The 21,718-nt window shown below is 43.5% G+C and overlaps 2 protein-coding genes across 5 annotated transcripts in view; both read right to left on the minus strand.

Annotated features, from left to right (window-relative positions):
• ALDH18A1 (aldehyde dehydrogenase 18 family member A1) overlaps positions 1-21,718 on the minus strand; it is a 148,437-nt gene that overhangs the window by 36,832 nt on the left and 89,887 nt on the right. For 2 of the 3 annotated variants that reach the window (XM_050899100.1, XM_050899096.1), the window contains exons 1-3: positions 2,973-3,023; positions 1,793-1,898; positions 1,047-1,149 (exon numbers count right to left, since the gene is read on the minus strand). The exons of the other annotated variant lie outside the window; for it this stretch is intronic. The gene's annotated coding sequence lies outside the window, so the exon portion shown is untranslated. Of the gene's footprint in view, positions 1-1,046; positions 1,150-1,792; positions 1,899-2,972; positions 3,024-21,718 lie in introns of those variants that run through there. 3 annotated transcript variants of the gene reach the window in all.
• TCTN3 (tectonic family member 3) lies at positions 6,585-21,067 on the minus strand. Of its 2 annotated transcripts, none has more exons than XM_050899109.1 (13): positions 20,628-21,067; positions 20,382-20,503; positions 16,567-16,697; positions 16,130-16,238; positions 15,941-16,059; positions 14,784-14,819; positions 14,305-14,379; positions 14,079-14,204; positions 12,951-13,046; positions 12,612-12,709; positions 11,838-12,003; positions 11,023-11,088; positions 6,585-7,514 (listed from the first exon to the last, which is right to left on the minus strand). In XM_050899109.1, coding segments are annotated over exons 1-13 (1,368 nt in total). In that variant the 5' UTR covers positions 20,630-21,067; the 3' UTR covers positions 6,585-7,292. The 2 variants fall into 2 exon arrangements, with proteins under 2 accessions (XP_050755066.1, XP_050755063.1); XM_050899106.1 differs by having other exon boundaries at positions 10,951-11,088.

Raw genomic sequence — 21,718 nt, forward strand, 5'->3', positions numbered from 1 at the left:
TGGTATTAACAATCTGTGTAGGCAGACATGCTACAGTCCACCTTCAGTCCTACGCACAATTGCAACAAGCACAGGTGTAACTCTGTGCAAAGACTTTTTTCCTCCACGTCATTAAAAAAAAAATAAAAAAATAAATCACACAGAGTAGCTGCTTTAATCAAGATTACTAAGTGACGAACAAAAGGACACAGGTTAATTTAATCAAGCACTAGTCCTCACTAAGAAACCTCAAGATAGGGTTAGTTAGCACCTTTCAAGCATTTCCTTCCTCCTAACATCATCTCTCTACTCTTGCCTGGATCAAATCTGGCTACTTTCTTCTACCACCTGTTTTCAGCACTGAGCAGCAAAACATCAGGTTCCACCAGCAGTTAAGGATAAAGATGATAGAACTAGCATCCCAGTTCTGTTCCAGTTTCCGTACAGCCATCAAATGAAGGTTGTACAAGTGCCAAAGACCATTCAGGAAAAGCAATGGAGACTGAATAAAAATTTTGTAATACCTATGGTTAGTAGAGTGACAATAGTGCCACTAAGCAGCAAGATGCAAATCAAGTACCTAGACACATGTTCATATCCAGGAGAAACTGTGGCCAGGGAAATGCAAGGATAGAATGAGAAGAAGTCTGCAAAATGTAGACTGAAGTCAGCACTCTTGTTTAATATTTCAGGAGAAAGACTGCCTTCTACATTGAGTACCCTGGGTGTCAGCCTCTCTTCCAGAACATCTTACAGAAACTTTAGTTGCACTTTTTCGCCCTACTAATTTTTTTTATTCATACCCTCCGTATCCAAAGCCCCATTGTGGAACCTCTTCAACAACTGTCTTCCAGCAACGGTTAAGCCAGCCAGCCACAGCTTCCTAAGAAAAACTAGGGAATATTCACCAGCTGTCGGATTTATTTCTAAGCCCCTGTCTTATCATTTCTTCAAGAAGAGCACCACTCAAAACAGCATTCATCAGCATCTCAACCTCATGGAACTGTGCGTTCTCAGCTCAGCATTCCCTCCAGTTCCTCATTTTTAAGCCATTTGCCTTTACCTACCTTTCCTTTTTTATTCTCTGCCCTCACAATGTGTTTCCCTTTTCAGCTGGGGAGAAACAAGATGGCATTCGGTTTCTATAAAGAATAAGCTGACACCCAAATCCTAATGGGGAAAATAAGAAATAAAATAAAACACATCAGTAGAACAGCAGTCTGTCAGATGCCCAGATAAAGTACGTTAGCAGGACAAGAAAGCAATTAAAACTACCTGAATACTCTCCTGGATTTGGGGCTATTCACCTTCTCCACACCACTCATGATTTTACAGACTTGTAGTGCACCCACCCTCTCATTCCTCCCTCTGCTGTGATGCTCAAGTTGCCCCTAAACAATTCTAGCACCAGAAGTGCACCAGTTTTGCCACCCCTCCTGCTCAAAGCTGCAGTTCCCACCCCCCTCCGAAAAACAGCTTGATCATGGTAATATTCTGGCCAGACACCAACTGACCCACCTGTCTATACAGTCATGTGAGTACCAGCCCCAGCAAGAGAGAAGCACAGCAACTCCTTGGACTACACTGCCACTAATAAATCAGTATAGGATGCTCTTGCTCTCCTTATATCAAGGCTATTTCATATATACAATCACCTCCATTGCTCTTCCTCCATCTCCCCAATTATCCTAAACAGAGTACAGCATATTGCCCAAGGGAGAGTCCAGAACTGCACAGAGTACTCAAGTTTGGACGAAGCAAGGATTTATATAGTGGCATGATATTGTCTTTTATTCTGTACTTCATTCCTTACCTGATAATTTCTACCATTCTGTTTACTTTTTGACTTTCACTACACCTTGAACTGACTTTTCAGAGTATCATCCACAGTGACTCTCAGATGTTTTCTTTCCTGGATGCTGCAGAAAAACATAAAAATACCATTTTTTTAATGTTCCTACTAATACAACATGCAACAAGAGCAGCTGAAAAATTACTGAAGCTAAGCCTGAAAGATGCTCACTCTGCTATTGAATACACTTCTTATAATAACCCTGGCAAAGAGTAGCTTAGAAGAGGAAGGTAGTGCAGCAAACAAACAAATAAATCACTAAAGCAGTTAACACCAATTATTCACTGACACAAATACAGAAAAGGTAACGTACTTTCTAAAGTGGCTAACTATAAATACTTTACTACAGAACAGGGAAGAAGAAAACTATTTTAACCCTTTATAAATTGCTTCTCAGTGTCATCAAGAGCAAATCTGAGAAGAGAAAGAAGGTAACCAATTCCAAGTATCCATCATTTCTTAGGGTACAAAGTCAGCACAGGTATAAGCATTTATGGAAGCATTTTAGTTATTTTTCATTTAAGAAAATAACACTGTTCTTGACTCCATAGTACAGGGACACTTGCCAAAGGCTTTTGGAAAACTGTGTAAGCTTTGCACGTTAAGTCCCCTTTATCTACAGTTTTATTACTCCTTTCAGAGAGCCATCAGGTTTCTTAAAAAAAACTCTAATCTGATCCTGTTATACCTCCTATGAAGAAACACTAAGTGAACAACCCAGGCTTATCACCAAGAGTCAGGTCAAAACCTAGGTAAGAGCTTTTACGTGTCATGCAAGTGTCAAGAGGGTTTAAATATTTTCTTTGGGCATGGAGAAATCTTGTAAGTAGACACAAGAGACAAGCAAGGAAAAAGAAATCTCAAGAGGGGCAACAGCTCTGCTCTCACAAAGCTCCAGAAGAGCAAGGCCAATGCAGCTCTTATCAATTAGTCTAGTGCTTGCAGGGGTCCAAACTGCAATTTCACTCTGCCAATAACTCCACGCAGTAGCAATGCTCTGTAGCCGTCAAGAAAACCTGAACCAAAGTCTACAACGCTCTGGAAAGCTTGCGAGGACCAAAAGAACAGGGAGCATCCAGATGCAGGCAGCATTGCAGCTACTGTGCGTACAGTGCCTCTACAGTTTTAAGGCTTAGCTCACTTGGTTTTTTTTCCCCACGGAGTCCTCATTCCTCTGCTGCGAGCAACACGGCAACCGCTCCCGACCCTCCAGCCGCAGGAGGGGAACCGGCAGCGGCCGCTTTGACTTACTGCGGAGCGCCGGCGGAAGGCACAGCCCAGCGCTGCCCGCACCGCCGCTCGCTCCTCCGCGAAGGGGGCCGTCGCCCCCAGCCGCGACCGGCCGCCGCAGCACGCCCCGCCTCTGCGACCCCCCTAGGCGGCAGGACCGGCACCCGCCCCGGCCCCGCGGCCGGGCCTCGCCGCGACCCCACGGCCGCAGCCCAGGCCGCTCCCTCGGCCCCGGGCACAGCTCGCCACCGCGGCCCGAGGCTGCTCGCCCGCGGCGCGGCGCGGCAGCACTCACCCGCCCGCCGCACCGGCTCCACAGCCGCGCGCCGCGTCACCTTGCTTCCGGCCCCGCCCCCGGCAGCGCGGCGCACGTGAGCCCCAGCCCGCGCTCCGCGAGGGAAGGCGGGCGGTGCACGGCGCTGCCTCCGCCGTCGCCTGGTGGGACTCTTGCTGGCGGCGTTCCGGGGGGGGGGGGGGGGGGAGAGGTGTCCGGGCGAGCGAGTGCTCTGTGGACCGGGCCCGCAGGGCGGCGGCAGAAGGAGCGTTGCGGTACAACCGGGCGCGATAGCGGGACGCCAGCTTCGCCAGCGGCGGCTTTTGTCGAGCGCCGGCTGCGAGCAGAGCCGGGAGGCAGTTTTATTTTGCTGCCGAGCTGCTGCTGCGGGCTGGGGGCAGCGCGCGGCGAGGGAGAGCGCCTGCCCGCCCCCGGCCAGCGCTGCTCCCCGCTCCCCCCCGGCGCGGCGGCGGCTCCTTTTCGGCTGAGGGCGCGTGAAGTTACATTTTTTTGTTCCACCTGTGAACCGTTTGACTTTGGTTGTTCGCTTTGCTGAAGTGTTTCGGGATTTCTTGCGTACTAACTGATTTTTCCCGCTACAGCCAGCGTGCGCTCTTCGAGTGGGAGCGCTGCTCAAACGGCCTCTGCTTTCTCCCGGCTCAGCCCCGCCGCGGGGCGCGGGAGCCGCCGTGTCTTCGGGGGCTCCGGGGGAAGCTGAGGGTGGACGACAGCCACGCTCGGGCCTCGGGCAACGTTAACTCGTGGCTCACTGTGGCTGTCCAGCGTTGATGTGGGTAGGACTCGGACGCCAGCACAGGTGGATGTCAAGCAGTGCTAGAGGGAAATACGCTTTCTAGGAAAACTTTCAGGTGCAAGGTCCCTCTGATGTGAGGCATTAGTGACACAGTGAGTGCTGTGCCACGCGGGTCTCATACGTGATCTTGTAAGGAAGCCTGCAAATGTGTTGCAGGATCATGTTTATGTATTATTATAATAATTGTTTCTTAAGGTATATGGACATACAGTGGCACACTGGAAAATTAAGTTGAGCCAGATGAAGAAGGCAAGTATTGGGAGCACAGTATGTAAGACACCTCTCCTTTCACTACAAACCCTACAGCCATAAACAGTGGCTAAAACCTGGCAAACAAATTTAACAGTGGCTTGTGTACTTAGTGCCTGAAGAAAATGGAAGCACACTAAGGAGCTTATAGAAATTTTCAAGATGTCTTCTTTAGCTTTTTCTTTGCATTTTATGTGTATTCTTACATTATAGAAAGGGAGAATGATCTCAGAATATTTCATTTCAGAAATTCACATTCTCACTATTTCTGTTTGCTGGGTGGGGGGGAGGAATCTATGATGAAAGCAAGACGTGGTACTCCGAAGTGGTACTCTTTCAGACAGCAAGAATGAAAACACTCACTGCTATTCACTTCCAGCATGACAACAATCTGACAACCCCATTAAGAAATCTTACTCAAGAGCTGGGTGGGCAGCCTAATTCACAGCGCTACTAACAATGCACTTTATTAACTTTTTGTACCTCTGCTCCTACTTTGTAATCCCAAATTGCATCTTTCACTTGGACAGTGTAAAAATAGACTTACTGCCTCAAAACAGGACACATTGGAAAGATGGTTCTAGACAGAATGCTGGCAGCAGAGAAATTACGCAGCATTGTCTCAGCCCTTTGAGATGGAGTATAAATACCCCATTCTGTACATCTCGCATACGAGTCTGCCTTGTGTGTGACATTGTAATACTGTTGCCTGATATTCAATTGCAACAGAGGCCATTTAAGTGCATGACAAAGTAGACACTGAAATAAACAGTCAAAGGAAACTGCAGACTCTAAACCCACATCCGTGTGGTATGGCATGGCTAGAATTGAACATGCCTTAAGTCAGGCTGGACCAGGTTATGGACAAGGCTCTTTCCAGCTCCATTTCCTGCAATGAGGAAAAGTCAGAGAAGCCAAATGTGTGCTAGAAAATATGACATGTTGGAGGTTAGGGATATGACAGAGAATTACAACAGTAAGGTGATGCATTCTTATAGCACTTCCATGTATTTGCAGCTCATAGAATAGTCACCTAATTGAATTACCTCAATAATGCAGAAAACAGATGCCAGATCCTTTTCATTCAAGCCATATCCTGACACACTTGGCAACGTCACGTCTGGCAAGTTTCTCCAGCTAACCCTTTGTTAAATTCAGTTACTGTCACCTCTAAATTAATTTCCTGGATTCCACAAATTAGGAGCATGAGAGGACATGTGACATACGCTACAAATGTGTTTTGCTAAAAGCTTTGCAAAGCTATGGCAGGCACAGTTGAGAAGCTCCATCTGTCTAAAATCAAAGCTTGTTGCTGTACTGGTACCACCAGCCATATGTAACACTAGAAGGTACATGTGTTCAGACTGGCTTTCATGGGCTGCCCCAAAATCGGAAGCAATGGAAGCAGCAGACTCCTGCATGGAATTCTTTCCAAGCTAATAAACCACACAAACTAGCAGAAAGTTGAATATGTGAAGTTATCCCATAATCTGCATGTTTTAGATGGGTTGTGGTTTTGTTTTATTCAGGTTATCTCCTTTGATATCCTGACTAATTACAAGTTTTCCAGTTTATTTTTGCACTCTTCTGTTTAAGTTTGTAATGAGGAAGAGCAACAAAGTTGCTATACACAGTACACGTACAAAAGCAACAAATACATTTTGTTAAAGGTAGAGCAGATTTCTCTGATTTTCTTGCCCATTATTGATTCCACTGGACATCCACTCGACATTAGATGGGGCAGATTTTTCCATCATCTGAAGAATTTAAGATAAATAATAAATCTTTTGCTAAAAAAATATACTGTCATCCAACAACTTCATGGAATGATTGAGCAGATTTCCTTAGCCTGTGTGATGCAGTGGGGCAGACTAGGTAATCAGAAGATCACCTTCAACTTCAAAACCAATAAATTTACATTCTGGTCCTGGAGACTGAGCCAGAGGTAAGGGACTGCAGTAAGTTTCAGTCTCATAATACATCTACAAAGTCTTCCTAAAATAATTTATCTTTTTCTTTAGGACTGTTCACAACTCTCTCCGATATGCCACCTAGAATTTCAGTGGCTATCATTATCAGTCCAGTTCCTATCTGGAGCCACAAGAGAATGTTTCTTATCTAGGAAAAAAACATATTTGGGCCTATTTCTTCAAGAAAAAAAAAAGGAGATCAGGAAAGAAGCTGTCTTGACAAACAACTAAAATTCAATTATATTTCAGAGGATGGGACATTTACAATTACTTTGCTTTGTGTGACACTATTGCTAATGTAAACAGTGATTAAAACATGAAAATTTTAATTGAATATCTGTTTTGAAAAGACAGAAAAATAAGAGTCAAAAACTGTCACAGAGGCATGGTTGTCATGTAACAAGGACAGGTTAAAGGTGACTGGCAGACATGTCTACTCATAAAATAGTAATTCAGGCCACCTGGGAGGGCTCCTGTATTTTAAATGTTCAGTTAGTTCCATGTAGAAAAATCAGGTGCTTCTCCAACAGGAAGATGACTGAACGCAGCTCCAAAATGCTTGGATTCAACTTTGCTCCTCTCTGCATACTCCTTGGCTTAGAAAGCACTCTTGGCTTCTGGGAACATGGAATGTTCATTTTAACGTCCTCCTCCTTGTTCCTCATTAATGCAACGTCTCTTGATCCCTCCACGTCTCAAGTGTTTCACTGTAGTGAGGTTCACAGATGGTGCATATGGAGAATAGGGGCATGAGAGCACACAGGAGAGAAGCTAGTCATGTGGCTTAATCCAAGAAGAGAAGGCACACAGATATCATAGGCAAAGTATAAGAACCTGAGGAGAAAAGTCTATGATCTGGATCATATTCTGAATGTATCAATTCACTTATCGAACTTTAAGTACAGGCCCCGTCTATTTGACTTTTCAAAAGTAGAGAATACTAGACATTATTAGAATCAACAAAAAACAGCCAGCCAGATCACCTCTGTAACTTCTTTCCAAATTCAGTGCCACCTTGAATGGGAAAAAGATGTCAAATGGGAGTTTCCAGTGCATTTGGGGCTGGCCTCGTGGAGGTTCTGGCCATTCCGTCATGTCAGTGAAGGTAACAACAGTTGTCAAAGGTACTGTGCTTGTTCTTAGGAACTGTAACAAGAAGGAAAGCACAACGAGTTTAGCAAGCTTAATACAAAAGATACATCCCTCCTCGATTTGCTAATGGAGACCCACTGTAGATGACTGGCAAGCAAGATGTCTTTAGGATAGCAGGAGTTAAGTGTTCCAGATATATTTTTTTAGTGGAGTAACTCCTCTTTCCCTAAATTGATACTTAGCAGGTAAATCGAGGGCACAGGTCTCGGGAAAGATCAGCAGCTACTGTGCATCATATGTTACAGATCTCCAGAATGGAAGCAGTGACTCAAGCTCTGCTAGAGTAAGACTTCTATTCAGAGGAAAGACATATCAGCTAGTTGGTAATAAGAACAGAAGCAAAGCTAGCTTTATTTTTTATAAAATTATATGTTTTATGTAAGATAAGATCACCTGGCCCTTTGAACAGGTGATTGCTGCCAGAAACAGACAGGACTGCCACAAGATTTGATCCTTTCAATAAAATATCAATAAAATAAAGCAGGGACCCAACACAACAATTAATTTCTCACATTTTAGGATATTGTTTCAGAAAGGAGACAGATTGGTAGGTCAGTTGGTAACGATGGAACAGGGGACTGAACTTCTAAGGCCTCAGTTCCTTTCTGTTTCAACAGAATGCTGTAAGACAACTAATACACTCGCTCCTTGAGCTATGTGGAGTTTCATGGCTAGCTTGGGCTGATTTAAGACCTTGCTGCTGCCAAAAGAGCAACCTCACTCCCTGACCCGGCTTCCCAGCCCTGCATGCTAACCTCAAGAGAGGGAATCTACTGGCAGCATACCTTCTGTGCTTGCACTGGTTTAAGCCAATCTGTGAAATCACCACCTCATGCACTTCCCTGGAAACAATTTGGAAGATTGCCTGTAGAGCAAAGTTGTGCAGGAAGCATTCGAAAAAGCTCCAAGACAGAATTCATGACTCTTAAGAGAAAAACACTGAGACTCCTGTTGGGGAATTTTTGTGGTACCTCTCGAGGCAAATTAAAAACACTTTTGTGCTTAAATATAAAAGAAAAATGTAATGAACAATGCATTGGGCAGAGTCCTACCGCAATACATGGTTCTACATGGAGTGTGCAAAGACCTGTCATGAGCAGATTCCGCATGTACACTTGTACCAGCACCAATCCCAAGGGTGTCAGCATGGGGCACCTCAGCCGGGCTTTGGGTGCATCCCCCAGCCCAGCTCTGCTGCCCAAAGGTGGCCCCTGAGCTTGGGCACCTGAGCGTTCCCATTCCAGGATGGCTACAAGACAATGCTGAGGCTGTTCCTTATCTCATCACCAAGGGAAACTTCACTCCCTTGCAAGGAGTCTGTCTCTGGCATTCCTGCTTCCAGCCAGTTTAACCCCTTCTTGCAGTTGGGCCTTCTTGCCCTCCATGCCAGATCATTCCTTGGTCACAAATCACCCCTGCTGAGCAGTTACAATTAGAACTTCCCCTTCACTCCTGATGGATTTAAGTTCTCCTATCAATGAGTAAACACACAGTAGGCACAATCGCCTTAGTCAACAAGAAGCCTCAAAATGATTCTGGCTTTGTGTCTGGACCTTCAAAATCTGCCTTAAAATCAGAGAGATCAGTGGGGAAAAAAACCCATACACAGCCCCTCCTCAACAGCTGGGAGAAGGCAGCCACAAGCAACTTCCAGCATGATCCTGTATAGCTCTACATCATTTAAGACTGTCTTGTATTTTCGGGAAGTCCAAATACAACTGTGACCAGGTATTGTGGATGGGTGTAGAAAATGGGATGTCTTTCCTGGGTTCTGTGTTTTCTGGTCAGTCACTAAGGCAACTTTCCAGAGACACAGTGTGGTGTAAAGGAAAGGGTTTTCTCTAAAGAATGAATAGTTCTCAGATAGAGAATCTGTAGGCTAAAACTGGGAAGTGACATAATTTAAAAGCAAAGCAATATACAGCACGCATTGGTGATCTCACTGGTATGCTTACAAACAGCTGCAATTCTTAACCGCTGGGTATGGTACCGACTGGTACCTTTGCTAAAATGTCTTTACTAACAACCCCAATTTGTGGATTGCCACTGATGAAGTCAGTACTGATTTTAATGGTGTGTTTTTTTCTTGCTGCCAGAAACTTGGTTTCTTATCATTTGCTTTGCAATATACCTTACAGCTCTAAAGTAATTAGCATTGTTGCTCGAGCAGATGAAATCTGAATCTCATAGTTCTTGATTGGCTAATCCTTACTGAGGGATATGCACCCTGCACTTTTACTAGGAATGCAAGTCTCTCTCCTCAGACAGAAGTTTTGTTAATGGAGCCATGTAACAGCTCAGATTTAGAAAATATCTTCGTGGGGCAGGAGTGTCAGTTTGCCTCAGGGCAACATGCGTTTTACAAGGTTAACATTTTCCTATCATGTTCTTTTCATGTATGTTGCAAGAAGGGAGGACAAAGAGGTACCATGAGACACATCCAAACAAGTGATGTAAAATCTCATTTAGACTGAGTCTGAAGTTCAAAGAGTAGTAACAGATCAGACAGACACTTGCCATGTCATACCTCACTGCCATGAGAATGCCATGGGCAGGTGTCAGCTGCTCCCCCTAAAGCCCTTGCAGAGAAGTATAAGCCTTGACATACATGTGCTACCCAAAAGACTTTGTGATGTCAGGAATCCCACCTTGCACCGCAATGGGATCCACTGACACACGCTTGAAAAAGACTATTAATTCTCCTTTGTGGACCTGTTAGCTCCACCTTCCTGCTGACATCACAGAACCATAGAATAGTTTGGGTTGGAAGGGACGTTTAAAGGTCATCTAGTCCAACCCCCCTGCAATGAGCAGAGACATCTTCAACTAGATCAGATTGCTCAGAGCCCCATCCAACCTGACCTTGAATGTTTCCATCATGTAATCTTCTCTTAGAAACCTGCTTTCTGGCTTACAACCTTTCCCCCCAATTCTTCACATCTGCTGCCATCAGCATTAGCCTCTTCCTCAGCTACCTGTTGGTGATTTCAGAACCCCTGGAGGAACAGAAATACCTTCTTGCACAGACTATCAGCATGCTGTGGGGTCTGTGAAACATAAATCAACTCAAATTCCGTATCAAGGCTTTAAGAGACAACTAGATAAACATGTAGTTATTGAATGTTTGTAACTACAACTTTATACCGAGCATAATTAAAAGTTTAAAGTTTGAGTCCTTAAGTGGCAGAAGGTGGTTTGGGGTTGGAAAGAAGGTACAATTGATTGAGGACAGTACTGATAAGACCATAAAACGACCTTCCTCTACGGAGGTGTTAAATACAAACTCTTGCAATTGCAGCCAGACCACTGCTAAAGTTCAGTAAATCTCAACTCAGTAATATCAAGACCATTTGATTTCTTGGTTCTTAAATAACCTGTGAATTCCATTTAATTACCTCTGTGTGTGAGGGAGGGGTTTTAAATTCCATACCTTCAGGGGGTCACACTGATAAAAGTACCGTGCACCCAGTATTTGAGCTTGTGGGTTGGACAGGAGGCCCACCTTAGTCCACAATATCTGTATCTCCAGGGTCACAGGAACCATGCAACAGGAAGTGCAATTCACAGCCTGAAAATAAAATATACCCCAAACATCTTAATATAGTATTTTAAAGGTGAAAAAGGACCATTATGGTCAAAGTCTAATATTTTGGATAGCATAGGTCACAGAACCTGAATCAGTCACTTCAGTACTAACCCCGTAACTTCTGGTCAGGTCAACCACCCATTTGAGAGCTATATCCATCACATTTTCATCTCATTTCCAACCAGAATTTGTCTCGGCTCTACCACTTCGATTTTGCATTCTATTAGGCCATCTCCTGACAGATTAGTAATTATTAAAATAGAATTTCCCTCCGCCATAAGTACTTGGATCGCAAACTTTTACCCGTATTAGTTAATATATAAATATCCCTAGAAACTGGAAAATCAGAAAGGATGATACTAAAACCATCAAATGAATAGGAAGTAACCACGTAGTATTAGTTCTAGAAGGCTATCAGAAAACTAGGTAATATAACACTGGATTCAGTATTAAACTCTTTTTGCCCATTTAAATAGCAGGAACAGGATTCAAGAGATATTAAATCTGTCAGGGTTTTTTTTAGTTTAGTAAGCATCCTAATAATATGAACCATACTAAGAATGACTGCTTACAGGCATTAAGACCCCTGAGAGTCAGTGGATCATCACACAAAGAAAGTAAGCCCAGATGAACAAGCTGGTTCTTTTTTTCCCAGGCCCATGCTTCCCCAAGGCAATACAAAGATATGAAAGGAAAAATATTCACAGCTGGTCTTTTTGCATTCATATTACCTGCACACTGCAGTTCTGAATCAGAATGGTTGTCCACTCTTCTGCCTGGGTTGGATGAGCACTACCAGTTATAGCAAGGTCCTCCGCTCTGTTCATCCCCTGAAGAGCCTGGTATAACTTCTGCTGGATGTAACTACAGTTACTTTCTTCCAGTATTGGGGATAGGCTAGAAATAACAGCTTTGACAAAGTGATTTGCAGGACAGAAAAAAAGTGCTATCAACATCCTTCCTTCGTAATGAGTATTTCTTCCACTCTTGTAATGAGTCAACAGAATCATTACAGAAGTATTGGCATTAAATGGATGCAATTTCAATCCTCTCTGCAATGAGAAGGGAGAAGAAGAACATGGCAGGGTAACACATGATAAGGAAAACTGACAGCTCTTTAGCCATCTTATCACATCAGCGGTCATATACCTGCCCTGTCACCAACAAAAGAATGATCCAAATCATCAAAACAATCGCTTTTTAAGGTTCCGTTATAATTCACTCCTCAAATACAAGCTCTGCTCTTGCCCAAGACATGTTGCCAGAGTACAGCCTCAAAATGTCCCAGAAGACCTTCACAATGTTCAGATTGTTCTAGAGGAATATCAGAGAGATGGTGGACAAGTCCTCTTAGGAGTATATGAAAGATCTGTGGAGACCCATTGGTGACCTCAGGGAAGGACCTAGGCTCCACAGCAGTGCGTGAGAGACTATGGAACAACATGCTAAGTGAGTCCACACCTTCCCAATGTGTCAGGAAGGGTGACTGCAGAGCGTGTTACTACCTGAGCTTGCAGCCTGTCCTCATATTTCTTCCAAATTGTACTGTGTGTCTGAGGAACTGTGAGCAACTTCCATCACCTTCGCTCCGTAAAATGCTCATCTGACAGACTGCATGTCAAGAAGCCAAACAAAAGCATAAACAATCCCCTCACCCCACATTCCTCCTTATCCCTATCACAGGACTACAATTCAGTTGTGACCAAAAGGCCTGCTGATGGCTGCAATGTAATACTGAGGTATGCCCTCACAGGTAAAGGTAGAATCTCAAAAGTCCAGACAGTAGAGTACCAGAAGTCAGTAAACCCAGTGATAAATGAAACTTGATAGAAGAAAAAGGATACATGCTGCATGACACCACTGTTTGCAATCAACAGTGGTGCTCCAGTGATATAGCCAGGGTTTCCACTTCTAGGCAACCTATGAGAAAGAGTCCTGGTCTACAAAGAGGCAAAGGGAAGAAAGAAAGGAAGAGGAAAACATTAGCATCAATGAGATCCATTAATCTCAGAAGATCAAATTCACATTGTCAAAAATGTAACTGCAACGCATTTTTTGAATGACTGAATATTATGCACTACTAAAACCTCCATTATTTGTTTCCAAATCCTCTTTCTTACCTGGCAAGTTCATCTGCAGTCCAGGAGGTAAATAACTAAGTGTCAGTACTCTGAAATGTGGATACTACCAGGACAGTTCTTGAGACAATGAATTCCTGTTGCTCAGCATTTGTCTCTAAGGAAGTCAACATACCAGTCTGGGCAATTCTACAGGTGATCTGCAGAACAAACCCTGCCTTGACCCCGATTCTGAGTGGCAGATTCCACTTTTAAATTGTTTTATGGGGAGAGCCTCTGGGGATAACTTCAGCAAGGTTGCACTGCACACTTACCCACCCCGAGGTCACCATGTATCCCACTTTACATTGCCTCTATGGCACAAGGTTTATATGAACTTCAACACACATTAGTATTTCCCAGATTTCCACCCCCTCCAAAGGAACTCTTTTTCCCACTGCACGGGCAAAGTTAAATAAGTACCTGGAAGAAATTTAGCAACTTTGTTCACAAACACTGAACACCTCAGATACAGCACCAGCTCCAACCCTTTCCTTCACAAGACCATGCTGGTGACCCCGATCTCATCCTCTCCCCTTCTCCCCCCACCAAAAAAAACCCCAAACCAAATCAAAACAACAGCAAAAAACAGATAAAAATAATCAGACCCTTCAAACTTGTGCAGTGCAAGACTGCATGCTTGCACTGAGCCCGAATTTTTCTGCTAACATGGTTTACTTGTGACCAGAGCAGTGTCCCCTCCTTCCTTCGACCACCAGCTGTGTCCCAGGGTTCTGGTTCTACCATACCACAGTGACATTGTGCTAATCTTTTCACATCTCATCTGTACAAAACTGGGTCACAAACTACAGACTACAAACTTGGTAAGAGCCCAGGGAGGATGGGGGCACTGACCCAGAAGTGGAAAGTGAAGTGCTGCTGCAGAGAGGATCCTGAGTTCCCAGAGATGTTGCTCACTTTGAACTGGACAGAAACACTCTGAATCCCACGTGTGCCACTGAATTCTATCTCATAGATCACCTGAAAGTCCAATTCAGAGAATATCAAAGGCAGAGTCGGGTAACAGGGCAACGACTTTAAGCTAGTGTTGAGCTGTCCAAAGGAAAGAAGATTCAGATACCTCAGAAACAACATTGGTACATGTGTTGTCTGTCATGCGGGGAGCTCCAGGTGGTGCGACTGCGGTCACCTTTACCTAGAGATAGTAAGCATATTAACAATTAGCAATTGTTTAAAAGGAGTGTGCCTTTCTTACTCTTTTCCACTGCTTTTCCATCCAAGTCAGATTTACCTTCCTGCTGTATCTGTGACCCGTGGACACATCACCGTGCTCCAGATGCCCAATTTTTTCTAAGGAAACAAGCTACCTCCCTGACTCCAGCCCTATCTAGGCCCATTCATTTAAAAAGTACATCTTTCCTTATATTCCTATTTTTTTTTCTATAATGGCACACTTTTGTCCAAAAAATCTTGTCTCAGACACAGAACATTCCCATTCTCCCAAGTTCCCAACCCATGGGCATTACTATGAATGCCTAAGATTCCAGATATGTTTTATTTCAGAAGCAGAAATTATTTTCATTGGCAATAGAGACTGACCTTCATGGACTGCACAATGGTGTCATTAATTGGGACCTGGGGAAAACAAACAAATCAACATACAACACCAAAAAACCAACCAATTTTCTGGGTTTGCAAGTGCCTAAAGTCATGAAACCATTACTAAATAGAGCCTACATATTACATTGACAAAAATTACTTCGTTTATTCCAGATGTGTAAAACTTGTCATCAATTTGTGATCTAGAAATCACAGACATAATCCACAGAAAGCATTTTTAGAACATCAGAAGACAAATTTTATTCCTGGCCCTGCTAATGACCTGCAGAATGCAGATACTTTAAAATACCAGCATTTTTGATCCATTCCTGCAGCTCCCCCCTCTGGAATCAAGTAACTACTTCAGCTTCCATTTAAGGAAAAATTAAATTTTGGCCACAGTGACAAAGAAAGCCCTGAAAACATGAGTTAAATTTGATCAACAGAAGACTCTCTACTGCAGTTATGTAGATTTAGATTTCCAATATAAGGGTAAACTGAGCCATTAGCCTTAATAAGGTGTTAATATTTGCACTGCCGTTTTATCTTGGAACACCAGAGAAACTCTAGAAGGCGAGAGGAGATATTTTCATGTTAACATTCAGTAAGACCAGCATGATGAACCCAGAACAATAAATTGGTTATTTTGAAATTATTGTCAGGATAAATAATGGAGAAATTGATATGGAGTTCAATCTATGAATGTAAATAAAGCTAATATTGATAACTGGCCTTCAGTATGATTTTAGAGATAACGTATTGTGTAAAACAAATCCTCATTCTTTACTAAGAACACACATTGCTTGGTTGATCAAGTTGATGGAACAGATAGAAATACTTTAATAAACAGTCTGTTTAAAATGCGAGAGAGTTCTAGTTAAACCATTAAAACTATGAAGTATCAATGAAGTACCTGTTAAATGCATTAAGAATTTGCTAATAACTGAAATGTATTGGAAAGTAATTTGAATTGAGGGATTATCACCAATCATGACATTTTAAACAGGATTTCCAGCAAGAAGGCCTTAACAATCGGGAGATCAGGGATGACACGCCAGATGACCTTTAGTTTTCCAGTTAGCTGAAGTTGCAATGGAAGGCAATGGAAAAGGCAAGCAAATAAGATGTTGAGCAACAGGAAGAAATACGACATGCACCTTTAGCACAGTGAAGTCACGGTAGTAGGAGGCAGCATCTAGGGCAGGGTCAGTAATGCAGCTCCTGCTCAGGTTGGCAAAAATCCGAGTACAGCTTGTGCTTTTGCTGTCCAGGAAGCCTGAGTTAAGACATGACAACAGATAAAACAGAAGCAAACCACCCTAAGAAATTCTTCCCGCTTTACTAACCAGCAGGATTTCCATCAACACAAAGTCCACTGGCGCCCATTTTTACTGGCTGTCTAAGCGTGCTCAGTACAGATGATGAATCAAAGTAGATTAGGATTGGATCACCAGCCTGAAAAGACAATTTGGAGAAATCACAGACAAAGTGACCGTGGAATACTAAGGCCAAGCGCAAGGTGATGACATCATCAAGGCACAAAGGCAAATTTATATTTTTCCTTAGTGTGCACCCAGTTTTGTCTAAAGGGTTGTCCAAACTTTTAAACACAAGAAAACTAATCAGAAACTTTTTACACAATAAGGAATGAAAAGAGCTGAGAGGTAATATGGATTACATGTAGAAAAATAAGAATCTTTCAATCTGTTCTCATTAGATCTCATTACAGACAGCTTTAGTAAAAGTGTATCTGCAAACTGATTGCTATTTTCTTTTAACTCACCCGGTAAAAGGCAGAGGATGATGGCTGGACTTGTGACGCTGCTAAGAAAGAGTGTCTGCCATACTTCTCCAAGAACTTCAAAAAATCAGATTCTTTGATATCCTGTGGCTGTTGGAAATAGTTCAGCTTTGCTAAAGGTTGAGAAGAGGGAAAAAAAAAAAAAATCTGCCAATATCAAATTACTAGAAAAGACAGATCTAAGTAAATATTGTGCCAATATTTTTAAAAGGAACAACTTCAGCAATTATAAGCCAGATAGTGGCTTATATTAATTAATCCACAGTAACACTGCTAACAGGCTAATATGAACTATGAACAGGGTGATATCACGAGTACTAGTTTGTACTGTTTCATGGGAAAAAGGTGTTAATACACAAATGTGACTTTCCAAAAAGCATGAAAACTGCTTAAGACAACTATCTTAATATGTGCTCTAATTTCTGTAAAATGCCCAAATCAGACACACGTGACATTTTAATGACAAAACACTACCAGTATGTGAGTTCACTAAAAGCAACATTAAATGTATTCAAAATAATTAAGGTTGGTAAAACTCAAAGTAAGTATGAATAGAGAACAGGCATCCTAAAAAAAAGACTTTCTATTGGTATCCCACAGTGATGCCCTCCTGACTCAGTGGTATTCAGTATGGTTACAATGTTATAATGTATTAAATTATTACTGCTAAAACACTAAGTCATAAAATGGCAAATTATTAAGGACATACTATGTAGACTCATCCTAATGGACTCGTTCGAACAATAAACTTTTTAATACATCCAAATAAAACGTCTTACAAGGTTCGAGGACTACAGATCATACCAACAACAGGAATGAGCGGCAGTATCCTCGATTACAGTAGTACCAAAAAGAATTTAGGTAGTGTAGTAGGTTGGGGGGGGAGAACTTAAGCTCTCAATGTAATTCTGCTGTTCGAGGGCAGAGCAGATCCTCAGATGTACAGAGCAGCAAGCAGAAATAAAAGCTTTTTTATATCCAAATACAGCATTAGTCAAACAGGCAACTAAATCTTTTAAGGAGATAAAGGCCAAAGGAGTATTAAGCTCCTACAAGGTTCACAAAAATAGGTGCACAGGAGCAGCTTTCTTACTATTCACTTGAGGATATAATCACTAGACTGAAAAAGAAAACATTGGTAGTTGTGCTATTCACAACCATTTCTTTTCTTTGGAATGCAATTCTTTATGTACTCTTCTATTATCAAAGCTGAATACTTGCTAACGCAGATTAACAACATTACATGATGCAAAATATACCTGAAAACTGGAAGAAAGGGGCTTTTGCAGCAAAACTTAAGATATTCAAACTGCTTAAGTTTTCAGAGAAGACATACATAACTTGTTCATAGTGTAGTTTGCTCAAGAAAGCACGCTAGCTACTAAAGGCTATTTAATCTTGTAGAAAAAGGCAAAAAAGAATTTCAGACAATTTAATTTGTCTGAAACCAGACAAACTTTAAAAAAAATCAAACAGGAGTCAGGCTTGTGGATAATGATGCTTGTAACTTTAAAATGCACTCATATTGGTTCTTCCACTGATTTAGAAGCAGAAATAGCAGCAATATTCTCCTAACACCTGCAAAGGCTAAAGACAAAGTTGTTATCTTGAGGAGCTAGTATGTGAAACAGGAATGCTTTTAAAAGTACTTTATTTTGAAAATATACAGTATTTCCAACTGTCCCTGAGAACTGATCTCTTCCTCTTAATGAATTAATTATCAGTTGGATCAGCAAGACTGCCTGACTCAAGCCAGCTACACGATCATTAGACAGAAGGAAATGCTGGGGATGTAGTGAGCAGTCACACTGCTCCATTTAGTATCAATACAGTCTCAAATCAGTTTAAGACATATGTCAAACTCCACCCTTAGCACAAGACAGTGAAAAGGCAGTACTGGGAAAAACTGCAAAAGGAAGAAAGGGCCACAGAGGGCACAAAAGAAAGAGAAGATTGGGTGTGATGAGCTATCAAGGTTAGAGGAATACCAGAGTTGTGAACAGCTGTCAGATGGAGAACAACAGTATGAAAAAGCAGAAAAATAAAGCAATTGAAGGACAGCAATAGACAGAAAAATAGGCAAGGAAGATGACTGGGTGAAGCAAAGGATGTTTTACACTTCAGGAAAGACAGCTGAAATAGAGTACTGCAGTCAAGAAAGAATGAGGACAGTCATGGAAAGACCCATTAGTGACAAGCAGAGGAAGAAAAAACCTGCATCTTTTGTAAGTATCATAAAAAAGTATTAGTAAAACTTGAACACTACTCTGGTATCTGCTAGCAATGGTTTCAATGAGGTGAAGTCAACTTGTGCATCACAATCTCTTTGTTACTGGCCACGATAATTCATTAGGTTCAGAGCCTGTTCCCACTTGCTCTTTTCCAGGAGGCCCTCTGGAGCATGCTTGATTGTATTTCTGGCAGTGGTAGCTCATGTCACCATCCATCCTGGAAAGGCTTCTTCCATAATCACTCGATGAGAACATATGTGTTTCTATATTTCCTCGGGGAAGGCCAAAGGGGAGAAGGCTGTTTCTACCAGAAAACTTTATCATCCTTCAGGTGATCCCAAATAAAGTCTTTCCCAGATGTTCTTCCAACAACAAGCACAGAAAAGGAAAAGGCCGTGTGAACAGTGAATTCTGTTGTTCCCAGGTGTGCTACACCTAACATACATGTGCAATCAAATGTCTAGGGCTTGTTCTAATCATGTGATAAATATGGGGCCCAAATATTAAATGGCCAGAAAAAATCTGGTGCTGTCAGTCTGGACACAGATGATCCTTCCTTTTGATGACATTACAAATTCAGAATCATTCTGATCCTATTTTTATGATACTATGGGTGGTGTGGGAAAAGGATAAAATTTAGCTACTTCCAAGTTACAGGCTGGAATACCCAACAGCCTGACGGCACTTTCAGCTGTGGTTAAACCCTCATCAAAATTCATCTTTACTCTGAGACCTACTGAAGATTGGAATGGGTGAAGTTCTAGCACTACTACCTATCATACTATGTACTATGAGGCTCTCATTATTTCTTTGCTCTTCCCTGTATGCAAAACATTCAGGCAACATCTGTGAAGAGCTGAAAGCAGGACTAGATAATAGGAAGCTAACCCTGTTTTGACTAGTTGTTGGACCAGTTAAACTCCTGAGCCCTTCCCAACCTGAAATGCTCTGTGATTTAGGTCAGAAGTAGATAGGACTGTGGGTCAAAACTCCCAGGCAAAAGACTCAAAAGAGAAACCGATGTGTTCACATGTGAGACCCTAGTGACTTGCAATGAATGCCAGAGAGCTGGACATCAAATCAGTCAAATGAAGTACAATGTGGAAAGCAGAAAGAGAAAAAAGTGTTAATGGCATACCCTACGAGGGTATATGATTACTAGAGAAAAATCATTGCCAGCAGAGAATAAAGTATGAAAACAAGCATATGAAATAAAGAATCCAAGATATGATAAAAAAATCACTTTCTGAAAAGGGTAATAGTGGTATATTCCAAACATCAACCCTTATTTGCTGCTCTAAGTGTAGCAAACAAAGTAAGGTATCTCAGATACAGAAGCAATTGATAAAGGCTGATTTGTGTTTAGCCAGAGACCCTACACTTAAACTGAGTGCAATGATCTTATTTTTTGTTTGTCTTTGGTGATCGGACCCTGATTCACTATGGTCTCCCTGGAACTACAACAGCCCAAATAATTAGTAACAATTATAACATATAAGTTTAAGAACAGATTCCCTAAGCAGAGGTAATCTATGAATTAAATGTGTGGAAAGAAAGGTTACTTACAGTCATCCAGCTGCACACAGAACAGCAGATCATGTCCACCAGGGACAGCAACGGTATCAGTAGGATAAGGGGTGTTACTTCTGAATATGAGTGATTTTTCTACACACACTTGACTCACAGACCTGCAAAGACAAGCCCCCCCCCCCCCCCCCCGCAAACTGTTAAAGAGGCTATTCTTGCATAATTTCATATTTTACATTACTAAATGCCAGCATCAGAACACAGTATTACTTTTCATCAGCTTACATGAATTATTGTACAGTTTGCATTGATAATCAATTACAGAAAGCCTCTGTCGTTATTGTAGTAACTTTGTGGATACTCTCTATTTGTATATTTGGAATTCACTCTGAAATTCCCTGGAGCAAAAAGTGGTAAAGAAATTCAGCGTCCGTGTATTACAGCTCCTCTCAGTCCTCCTCACAACTGCAATCTGCAAAGACAGGGTTCACCCTCAGATTTTACTCTCCAAATAGCTGAAACTGTCTTCCTCGCTGACAGCATCTCGCGGTCTGTAACTGCTTTACTGTCTCCCTATGGCATATCAAAGTTCTTTTTTCCTACGATAAGAGTTCCTAGCTCCCACCGCCAATAGCCTCACCACCGCGTAACCAAGCCCTGCTTTACCTAGGCCGTTAAAACGTTGGCCATGGGAAGCCCTTCCAAGCCCTCGGCTCAGAGTTAAGCTGTCCCCCGCGCCCGAGAGCCGCGGCAAACACGACGGCAAACACGACGGCGAACCGACCGGGCCTGAACCGCCGTTCCTGCCGGCTGCCTGCCCCCCGCCTCCCGGCCCACGCGCGGCAGCGCCCGGGGCGGCGCCAGCGGCGGAGGGAGCCCGTCCCCGGCCCACCTGATGCCGCCGGAGAGGCGGGGCGGGCCGGCGGCCCCGGGGCCGCGCAGGCCGCGGGCACCGGGCGGCAAGTGGCGGGCGGGGAAGCCGCCGGCGGCGGGGCGGTGGCGCGCGGCGCGGGCCGGCGGAGCGGGCTCGGCGCGGCGGGGCCCGGCGGCGGCGATCTGGGAGCCGGCCCGGGCCGCGGGGGCTCGGCGCGAGGCCGCTTCCTCGCTTCGGGGAGCAGCCCGACGCGTGGCCCCTGCGGCGAGCGCCGCGGCGGCGGCTCCAGGCGGGGTGCCGGGGCTGCCGGGGGCCAGCCGCGCCATCAGCAGGGCCAGCAGCAACCCTCGGGCCCCGCACATGGCGTCACCGCGTCGCTAAGAAACGCGGCCCGCCGCCCCTCCGGTGGAGCGCGGCGGCGAGACGCATTCGCGGCCAGCGTCTGCGCCCGCCTCCGGGCGGGGGGCGTCCGGCGGGATGCCGGGCCGGGTGCGCTTTGCTG

Source organism: Gymnogyps californianus, chromosome 6 (assembly GCF_018139145.2).
Source record: "Gymnogyps californianus isolate 813 chromosome 6, ASM1813914v2, whole genome shotgun sequence".
Lineage (NCBI taxonomy): Eukaryota > Metazoa > Chordata > Aves > Accipitriformes > Cathartidae > Gymnogyps > Gymnogyps californianus.